This window comes from Myotis yumanensis, unplaced genomic scaffold (genome assembly GCF_028538775.1).
Source record: "Myotis yumanensis isolate MYYU_CA2020_CCGP unplaced genomic scaffold, mMyoYum1.0.hap1 SCAF_4, whole genome shotgun sequence".
In the NCBI taxonomy this organism is placed as follows: Eukaryota; Metazoa; Chordata; class Mammalia; order Chiroptera; family Vespertilionidae; genus Myotis; species Myotis yumanensis.
The window spans coordinates 78,362,172-78,372,701 of record NW_027223755.1 but is presented as its reverse complement, the minus strand read 5'-3'; the positions used below and the strand labels follow the sequence as shown (position 1 = coordinate 78,372,701).

General features: G+C 45.5%; 1 protein-coding gene and 1 non-coding gene across 2 annotated transcripts; both read left to right on the top strand.

Moving 5' to 3' along the window:
- The first annotated feature begins 10 nt into the window (after window positions 1-10).
- Window positions 11-9,369, top strand: ATP5MF (ATP synthase membrane subunit f). The gene is made up of 4 exons (XM_070412595.1): window positions 11-117; window positions 7,076-7,183; window positions 8,381-8,497; window positions 9,239-9,369. The coding sequence occupies exons 1-4, from the start codon at window positions 105-107 to the stop codon at window positions 9,265-9,267; spliced, it is 267 nt and encodes an 88-aa protein (XP_070268696.1). The 5' UTR covers window positions 11-104; the 3' UTR covers window positions 9,268-9,369.
- On the top strand, window positions 5,323-5,442 carry LOC139009654 (small nucleolar RNA SNORA43). The gene has a single exon (XR_011471375.1). It is a non-coding gene; the product is annotated as a small nucleolar RNA SNORA43 (small nucleolar RNA).
- Window positions 9,370-10,530: the final 1,161 nt, after the last annotated feature.

Below are 10,530 nucleotides of genomic sequence, written 5' to 3'. Positions count from 1 at the left end.
TGCTTCCCGTGAGCCTCTGCGCTCCACGACCCCACGCCGGGGCGCGTGCGCCTTACCCAGCAGTCCTTGCGCGGCCCTGCAGAGCGGACACCCCGGACTCCAAGATGGCGTCAGTCGGTAAGCACGGAGAGCCGGTGAGGGCCTGTCAGGTTGGAGGCTGGCGCCGGTCCGAGGCTTACAGACGCCCTGGGCGGGGAGGGAGCTGCGGAGCGCCTGCCTTTGCTGCGGGCCTTCGCCGCGACTCACCCGACGCGCACCGGACCCTCTGCAAGGGTCCTGCGCTGCCCGACCTTTCTCTGCTCTCCGACCGCACCTCCGGGCTGTGGCAGGGAGGGCGAGGGCAGCCGGGCAACGCGCCTCTGGGCTTGGGAACGCGCCGCCTCGGGACTCCCAACCTCTCCTCTCCTCTCCTCGCTAAGGAATAGCTGCTCTCGTCCCCGCCGCGACCCAGGCGCTTTGCACTGGAACCCTATGTGCAGATACTTGTTTCCAAAGGTGAAACTCACATGAAGCTCCAGGAGAAGTTTAATGCCTAGGACAGTACCTAACACAAGGAAAGGTTAGACGCATAGATGTTGACTATGCGCTGAATAGGCTCGCGAAGGTGAAGTGACTACTCAAGGTCACAGCCAGTGAGAGGACTGAGCTGGGATTCACACCTAGGAGTTGGGGGCCTCGTGGTAAACTGAGCTTGAACCACAAGGATGGTCTGAGGACTGGCAGGCTTTTCGGTGGCACATATGAATGAATCTCTACACTCATGGGATTGTGCACACTTTTTTTTTTTTTTAAATAGTAGGGTAACCATGTATAAGCATAAGCCCGATCCTCACATTAGCCTTTTCAAGAAGTCACTGCCAGGAATGTTGATCCCATGTGGTGTGGCCTGCCCGAGATCACAGCATGACATAGGCAGAGTTTTGATTGACCTATGTGTGTCTTACCCTGTTTCTGTATTCTTTTTAAAAAATATATATTTTTGTTGGTGTCAGGAAGGGAGAGTGAGAGAGAGAGAAACATCAATGATGAGAGAGAATCATTGATCGGATGCCTCCTGCATGCCCCCTACTGGGGGTCGAGCCCACAACCCCAGCATATGCCCTTGACTGGAATCGAACCCGGGACTCTTCAGTCCCCAGGCTGAGGCTCACTGAGCCAAACCAGCTAGGGCCAGTTTCTGTATTCTTAATCTCAGCCTGGAGAAATGAAGAGGGGATCAGAAAAGATGAATGATGCTGTTTTTGCCATCTGTGAAAACGGGCACGAGACTATTTATCCATAGGTGGTTTTGTTGTGGTTTTGATTTAAATAAGACAACATGTAAAAAAAAAAAAAAAAAAAAAAAGACATGTGAAAAGGAAGCATTGAGACTTGGCATCTTATTTAAGCGGAGGGTTGACCTGAATAGCACTGTGGACTAAGGATTTAACAACTTAGTACGTACACGTAAGGTACTTGGAATACTGCCTGGTGCACAGGTGCGTGATGCTCATCCCAGCTTAAACTCTGACTTTTGGGCTTGGTCCTGTCACATCTGGCCCATTCAGCATCACCCTAGGGAAAAGAATTGGAGTCCAAAGCCTCTTAAATAATGATGATCTTGTAGATGATATCTGTTGCCAGAGCATAAAGCCATTAGCAAATAAAGTGATAAAAATGAATGAATAACAATAGATGAGAACAGGGCTTGGCAAACTATGGCCAATAGGCTGGATTTCCTGAGGTCTGTTTTTGTCTGTGAGCTAAAAGTGGTTTTTATGTTTAGAAAAAAAGTGTGTTACAGAGTCCTTGTGTGGCCTGCAAAGCCTAAACTCTCTGGCAAACCTCTGGTTTGGATTTAGTACCTAGAGGACACTTGGCATTTCTATGCCTCTTCATATAAATGAACAATATGCTTGTTGAAGTCATAAAATCAGGCCATACTTGTGGTCCTTACACAGTCTTCACTGAAAGTCTGTCATGACCAGGAACTGTGTGTGGATGCTCCCACCTTCAGATAGCTCATAGACAGAAAGACAAATAATAATAATTCCCATTTACACAGTATCTAAGCCAAGCACCAAGGTGGGCACTATTCTTATCCTTATTTTACAAAGGAGGAAACAGGCACAGAGAGGGCAGTAACTTGCTCAAGCTACAAAGTGGCACAAAACTCAGAATACTGAATTCTAGAGTCTGCTCTGTAATCACCACACTCTACTGGTGTGAACCAGCGGCTGCAGAGGGGTGTATAGCACTGCACAGCAGTGTTGAGAGAGAGTTCCAGTATGGCTGCCAAGGACTGAGGCCTTTGTCTTCTGCTAAAAGAGAAATTCTGCCCTGGCCGGTTTTGCTCAGTGGATAGAGTGTCAACCTATGGACTGAAGGGTCCCAGGTTCAATTCCAGTCAAGGGCACGTGCCCAGGTTGTGGGCTCGATCCCCAGATGATTCTCATCATTGATGTTTCTGTCTCTCTCTCCCTCTCCCTTCCTCTCTGAAATCAATAAAAATATTTTTTTAAGGATATATTTTATTGAGTTTTTACAGAGAGGAAGGGAGAGGGATAGAGAGTTAGAAACATTGACGAGGAGAAACATCGATCAGCTGCCTCCTGCACACTCCTACTGGGGATGTGCCTGCAACCAAGGTACATGCCCTTGACCGGAATTGAACCTGGGACCCTTGAGTCCGCAGGCTGATGCTCTATCCACTGAGCCAAACCGGTTAGGGCAATAAAAATATTTTTTTTAAATTTTCAGGGATTAAGAAAAAATAAAAATAAAAGATATTCTTTTTCCCTCACCTGAGGATATTTTTCCATTGATTTTTTAGAGAGAGTGGAAGGAAGAGGGAGAGACAGAAAGAAACATCCATGTACCTGCAACCAAGGTACATACCCTTGACTGGAATCGAACCCGGGACTCTTCAGTCCGGTGGCTGATGCTCTATCCACTGAGCCAAACCAGCTAGGGCTAAAAAAGGAATTCTTGGAATAAGTGTATACTTATCTCTAATGAATCTGATTGCCTCTTGGAGTTTTGTGATGGTGTTGTACTTGTTCTTAAAACTAATGTAATTTTGCCCTACCTAGTTTGGCTCAGTGGATGGAGTGACAGCCTGCGGATTGAAGGGTCCCAGGTTCGATTCCAGGTTGTAGGCTCGATCTCCAGTAGGGGGCATGCAGGAGGCAGCTGATCAATAATTCTCTCATCATTGATATTTCTATTTCTCCTCCCTTCCTCTCTGAAATCAATAAAAATATATTTAAAAAATGAATGTATTTTTTTCCCCTGTGCTTCTACATTTCTTAATTTTGGTTAAGGAAATGCTCTTGTCTTCATATTACAGAGATATAAATATGTAGAAAGTAAGTTTAAATTGTTGGGTTTTTTCCTCCTCTGATGTGCCAAGGCACCATGCTAATTTCTGAATGTGGTCCTGAGAATGCAGAATGTGTTTTCATAGTTTGTGTGAATATGAAAAAGATAGCTGCAGTGGGCCCAAAAGTGGCCTTTTTCTTTTTTTTTGAGCCATCCGCCTTATACTTGTCAAAACATTTTGATTTAAAATAGTTATTCTTTTGCATATTTCCCCAACATAGTTCTATTTTTGAAAGCACTTTTTAACTTTTATTATGGAAGATTTAAAATAAAAAGGGAACAGAATAATGTAAGGAGCACTTTGTACTCACACCCCGTGTCAGCTATTAGCAACATTGTGCTATTCTTGTTCCATCTGTACCTTCATCACCACTCCCCACCACAACGCCGTATTTAAAGCCAGAGTTGGTTTTAGAATGATGTTTGTACTCCTTGCTGCATGCATGAAGGCTTTGAGAGTGTAGTAAAGGTATTACTGTGTTCTTATTCAAGAAGAAATGTGATATAGTATTCCTTAGACTAAAAGCCTACCTATTCAAGTAAAGATAAACCTGGAATGTAAGATGTGTACTTATTAAACTTTCCTAAAAATAGAACAATCAGGGTGACAGGGAAAGGTATAGGTCATTTTTGGAGAACATTGTTTGGTGTTGAGTTTAATATCTGTGACACTGAACTCTCCAACAGAGATTTGGAACATATCTTAACATTCATTTGAGACCATCTGACATTACAAAAATTAAACTAATCACATCTTTCTGTTATCCTAAAGTTTGGTTTACTGTATGTGCATTTCTCTCTACCCTTATTCTTTTTTTAAAAAAAATATATTTTATTGATTTTTTACAGAAAGGAAGGGAAGAGGGATAGAGAGTTAGAAACATCGATGAGAGAGAAACATCAATCAGCTGTCTCCTGCACACCCCCTACTGGGGATGTGCCCGCAACCAAGGTACATGCCCTTGACCAGAATCGAACCTGGGACCCTTCAGTCCGCAGGCTGCCACTCCATCCACTGAGCCAAACCGGTTAGGGCAACTCTTATTCTTTTTAAAAAATGTTTCATGTAAACCTTAATGAGATTTTAATAGTAATAATAACAGTTTACAATTCTGAGCACTGTTCCAATTGCTTTTATACAGATTTTCATTTAATCCTTGTAATAAACCATTACAGATGAGGAAATTAGCTCACTGATTATATAGAAAGAAAGTGCTGGCATTTGAGATAAAGAGGGCAGGGAAGAGGCCTTTTAGGAGATGATATTTAAGTTGAGATAGCTGTGTGATGAACCAGGGGCACTGCAAGTGCAAAGGCATCAGTGAAAATAATTATGTTGCATATGAGAAACAGAAACGGTTTTGTATGATGAGCCCAGGAAGATGGGTGTATATGAGATGGTTGCCTTACTCCATAGAGTGTTGGCTCCTGAGAGCAAGTCTCTCGTCTGCAGTCAGTACTGTATTCACAGTGCTTGGTGTGCTACCTGGCATATGGTAGGTGTTCCATATTTGTTGGATGAATCTAGGTGGAAGGTTGGGGCAGTTTGTTTGGGACAGGTAGCCTAAACCGCAACCCTTAAACCATGTATGCAAGTCACAGGCTTATGCCTCCATCTATCACTGGTCTGTTGTGACAAGCCTCAGTCTGATCCACCAATGCCAGGGTCCAGTTCTCCAGACGACCTGTAGCAGATCTGAAGCTGCCGTTAAGCCTTGTATTTCTCTTTATGGCCTGACAGCCCTTGCCCTTGTTAAGGGTTGGGAGGTGTTAGGAAGCCTGTGGGATTCCCTCAGTGGACTCTTGAGGCTGGTCTTCAGGGAGCATTCGTCTTTCCTTGGATCCCCAAAATGGAAAAGAAACTTTGGAATGATTTAGTCTGGGTTCTGTGGCTGGTCATTAAGAAGGAACTTTAGTCCTTGACTCCTTGCTCTGAAGGCAGCTTTTTAGAGTTGATCTCTGGCTGCCCTGCAGGTGCTGGATCTGCTGGCACCACAGACATCAGGGCACAGAGGAAGTGGCTATTTCTACACTCAGTGCTCAGAACAGTGGGCACTAAGAATAGTTTATAGCCTGACAGTCCTAGCGCGCCTGGCCGGCATACATTTGTGTTCTGTGTGTGCAGCAGTCTGACCTGTGTCCCGGCTTACAGTTGGGGACCTCGGGTGAGATACTAAGCACTTTGCTTTTCCTTTTCCTCTGGATGATGAGGCTGTTCTGGGGGCTTAATGAGGTGGGTGGGACTGACCGGCACAGGGTCTCCTGCCTGGAAATTTGTTCACAGGGCTGGGCCGGGAGCTTCTTAGCAACAGTCCTTGGGCAGGTGTGCAAATCCTCAGCTAAGAACCATATGCTGGTGTGAGCTCCCTGTGGCCCTGGGTGGGCAATCGGAGCCACCTCGCACATGAGCACCCACACTCTAAGGACTCTGCGACAAGCAGAGCACTTTCAGGAGCAGGAGGGGCTTGGCCAGTTTGGGCCAGGTGGGTTCGCTCCCTGCATTTCCCTGTCCAAGAGTTGGGAGTCAGGGCCCAATGTGGATCCCCTCAGTGGGCTGATAACTCTGCAAATGATCGTCCCAGCCAGGGCACTGGGTAGAGAAGGGGCTGTAGGTAACCCCACTGGGATGGCAGGTGTAACTCATTGTCCTTGTCCCCTTGCAGAAAAAAATAAAAAAAATAATAAAGTTGACCTCTGGAGGAGCATGGGGGAAGGGAAATCTGCATCTGAACACTTGCAGCTCCACCCCCCTCCCAAGTCCCCTTTCTATTTTACTCTTAAGCCCAGAGATGAGTATAGTACAGCCTCAACTAGAAACCCTTTCTGTCCAGTCTTCAGACTCATTGAGATATAATCTGGGGCCTGTTGGATCATTTGGAGTGGTTTTTACTATCATTTGACATCTGTGGTCCCAGGTAGGATACCTGTAGTAGAAATCAAACTCACTTTAGTAGGGGGACCAGACCTGAGGTTGAATCCTGCCTCCACTGCCTGCATGCTGTGTGACTTTGGCCAACTTCTCAGAGTTACCCCCCCCCCCGCCCCCCCCCCGCCATACACACACACACACACACACACAACCTTATAAATTAAGGCATCAACTACTTGTTTCAAAGATTAAATGAGCTAAAATATGTTAAGTAAATATTAGTTTTGCAGTAATCTTTCTATTCTGTCCTCTACTACTTTCTTCCTCGTGGTCCTTAGTTCTTTTACATAGTTATTCCCAGGCAAGCTGTTATTCAAAATCCTGTTTATTTATTTTTTTAAAAAATATATTTCATTGACCCTTCACAGAGAGGAAGGGAGAGAGACAGAGAGCCAGAAACATCGATGAGAGAGAAACATCGATCAGCTGCCCCCTGCACACCTCCCACTGGGGATGTGCCCACAACCCAGGCACGTGCCCCCGACCGGAATCGAACCTGGGACCCCTCAGTCCGCAGGCCGACGCTCCATCCACTGAGCCAAACCGGCCTCAGCCAAAATCCTGTTTATTAATAAATCTGTCACTACAGCAGTTCTACCATTATATGGACTCTGGCTTAAAATAGTGAATTTGGTGTGACATATTTATTCATAATATTACTTATGTCCAGCCTCTATGTAGTAATGTTATCAAATATCCCTTTATTGAATGGTTGAGTGACATAAAAGGATGCTATTTGTATTATTTGGAGATTTTTCAGTATGTATTTTTGCTTTTCCTAATCAGTGCCACTGAAGGAGAAGAGACTGATGGAAGTCAAATTAGGGGAGCTGCCAAGCTGGATAATGATGCGGGATTTCACCCCTAAAGGCATTGCTGGAGCATTTCAAAGAGGTCAGAGCCTTTTGGATATGTGTAAACAAAAGCAATTCTCTGGTTCTTCAGATTTCTTTTTCCTGAATTAATTTGGGTGGTAAAGGCCTTGTCTCAAACCAGTAAGTTATGTAGATGATAGGGAGAGGTCGTTAGCTTTTGAATTTCATGTTTGGTCCTGTCAAAGACTGGCTCTGAGATATTTCAGCCAAGAAAACATTTTCTATTGCTTGAGATCAGTACCATTGCCTTCATCTTAGAGAAATGTCTATGAGCATTTTCACATTATTAGACTTCTTTAAGAAAAAAATGAGTGAAGCATAGTGGACATCAGTCTAAAGTATAATGCTCATCTTCCTGCGAAGCAAAACTTCCATGATGAATATTTGAAATGGTCTGTCCTTCATGTCTGTGCATTTTAAAGTGCACAGCTCAGATCAGTCTGGCTCACAGTCAGATCAGTCCTGTGGAACCCATGTCATGTTCCAAGACTAAAGACCCACATTATGCAAGGTCTCCAGCTTCTCAGGGGCTTCCCTCTGTGTTTTTCTTTCTAATACTGACCTCCCTGTGGCTGTCTTTTATGTGCCATCTTTCCTTCTGCCCTGAGGCCTTTCCTCAGTTTTGCCCTCAGATTAGAACTCTACCTTTTCCCTATAGTTACAGTAGTCCCCGACTCCATGGAGGTGACTGTGTCCTGTTCATGCTCATAGCTCTCTGCAGTGCTTCTTCACAGCGTCCCTCACTGTTACAAACTGTGGCCTTCTGTGATCATTTCAGTCTTTTTCTATCTACTGGGCCATGAGCCCCAACAAGGCAGATATGGTTTGTCCCCTCACTGATGGGAGCACCTAATAAAGAGAAAAGCACAAAGCCTTCTTCCCTGAGTGGCCCTTACTGGGGATTGGATTCTCAGTCAGAATTAGGGTAAGGGTTTCCCAAGGCTGGAGGTGAGGGTGAGGTAGGATCAAAGGCTGACAGGCTAAACCAAATCTACAAGATGAGGGCCAAAGGGTAGGGGCAGAATTAAGGTGGGCCTAGCTGGAGCTTCTCCTGGGCTTGTGGGGACCCAACACTCCGTGGGGGCATTTATGTTTTTCCCTTTATGAGCCCGAGAATCTATGTAGGGTCAGTGGCTTAAAAAGCTAGAGCAGGACTGGGTCCCTGAATTAAGCCAGATTCGATTTTGCATTGCATGATCTTCTCTTCTGTTTGCAGGTTACCACAGGTATTACAACAAGTACATCAATGTGAAGAAAGGGGGCATTGCTGGGGTTTCTATGGTGCTGGCAGCTTATGTGTTTTTCAACTACTGCCGTTCTTATAAGGAACTAAGTAAGTGTCTTTGGTTACCTTGCCTTTAGTGGGGTTTCCCATGAGAGGGTAGCATTGGCTCACTGTCAGATTTAGTCCACTATTCTACTGACAGCTGAAGAATTGGAGGGACTTGTTAGAATATAGTTTTTAGGATTTTAAGTGAGAAAATTGTGGCAAAGAGAAAATACACAGAAAAATAAGATGAAGCTGGGGTTAAGGTAATACTTAGGAAGCATTCTATAAGATACTGCAGGCTCTGCCAAAGGTTGATGGAAAATTTGGTTTCATTTTCCTAGCAGCCCAAGCAGAGGGAAGTTGAGTGGTACAGTCTGTTTGGGCAGTGCTCTGGAGAAGTGTAGCTGTTCCTGGTTCTGAGATCCAAGAGGAGCTTGTCCCGTGGGAGATGCCAGAAAGTGTCATTGGTGACTGGGTTTCATGGCTGTTTCTGATAGTGTCCAGCCCCATCTGTGGCATCTGGGGTGATGCTGGCTCCAAAGGACTGGACAGGTTCTTGGGGGCCATTATCTGAGTGGGTGTTCTTCTGGGAAGGAAGAGGCTGGCCAGGGAGCAGATGAGCACCTGAGATGCCTTTATGTCCTCAGGTCAGCAGTTCCACTGAGACCCTGACAGGCAGGTACTAGGTTATTTTCTGAAAGGAATTCTCAGGATGGCTTTATGATTTTAGCTCGATGCTTCCCCTCTCGTTTTGTGCTTTCCCTGTACCTTTGAAGAAATTTACTTTTGACTTTCTAACTTCAGAGCATGAGCGACGACGCAAGTACCACTGAAGAGGGCCCAGTGTGGACTCCACATTCCTGACCATGACCTTTGCCCAGCACCTCTGAATCCTTTCATATTGTAATGTAACACCTAATAAAAGGTGGCTGGTACTGGGCTGCTTCACTGGTTTGGCCATTTCCCCTCACTTCAGGTCCCTTGCACAAGGTGGGACAAGATTGCCTTACCACTCCTGAAGGGGGACTATCAGCACAGGGCATCGAATCATGAAGCCTTGGTGACACCCACATCACTGGGATTTTGCCCCAGCTCACTAGGAGGGTCATTTAGCAGTACTCTTTCAAGTGTTTCCCTGTTCTTTGTCTTGTGTGTCCTGAGCACTTTTGGCCTTTTGTCACCTAACTGCTATAGTATAAAGCAGAAGTCCTGTATTCCTAAGAATGCCTTCCTCACCATTGTTCTTCATTACTCCTGGGTATGTGCCTGATGGAAGCTTAGTGGGATGATCTAAGGGAGGGAAAGCACAGGCCCTGAGAGCCCATATACAGCACTTTTCCTTACCTTTATCAAAGGCCTCAGTAAAATGTGAAGGCCAGATTCAGTTCTTGTTAAGGGGCCTATGGTGAGCCTATATACTCCATGGAGTATAAGGGGGTGAGATGCTGTGGCTCATTTTCTCCTAGACCTGAATTTGAATAAATACCATCCAACATTTGAGATGAAGTAAGGAGACCTACCAGCAAAAAGACCTTTCACCGGCAGCATCACTTCACTTCTGAAGTCATTCGTTGAAAGGGGATAAGCAGGCACCAATGTCAAAGCTTTGAGCCAGGCAGCTAGTGGATCAGCCAATAGCAAGATCCTCTCCTTGGCATGGAGTCTGAAGCAATGAGACACAACTTAAAAAACAAGCTTTAATCAACCTCATAAAAATTGTTCTTATAATTGAACTTGGATAGGTCCCCTTGCCCAGCAAGTTCCAGGTGATAGTTTCACATTTCCAGGCTTAAGGTGGTCTCCATAGGCCAAAAGGTGTCTGAGTGACAGTACAGATGCTTGAGGGGCAGGAGGTAGGTGCACAGGTGGATCATGTCACCCCTTTAAGGGTGGCCTGTAGCTCAGCTTCAGGTATACCTTAAACACTGTTAAGCATGTGCCCCAAGAAAATAAGCCTAGAGGAAAAAGACCCTCATACTGGAGAGCCCTGCACCCCTCCTCAATCGCTGCCACCTTGGAACAGGACCAGGCTGAGGCAACAAGCCCACTTGAGTTTGCCCTGAAGGGCTGCCTCGTTCAAATCACATTGATAGGCA

Coding starts and splice junctions, on each gene's coding strand:
- ATP5MF (XM_070412595.1), top strand. Junction 7,184..8,380: donor TGCTGGAGCATTTCAAAGAG/GTCAGAGCCTTT, acceptor TTCTGTTTGCAG/GTTACCACAGGTATTACAAC. Junction 8,498..9,238: donor CCGTTCTTATAAGGAACTAA/GTAAGTGTCTTT, acceptor TTCTAACTTCAG/AGCATGAGCGACGACGCAAG.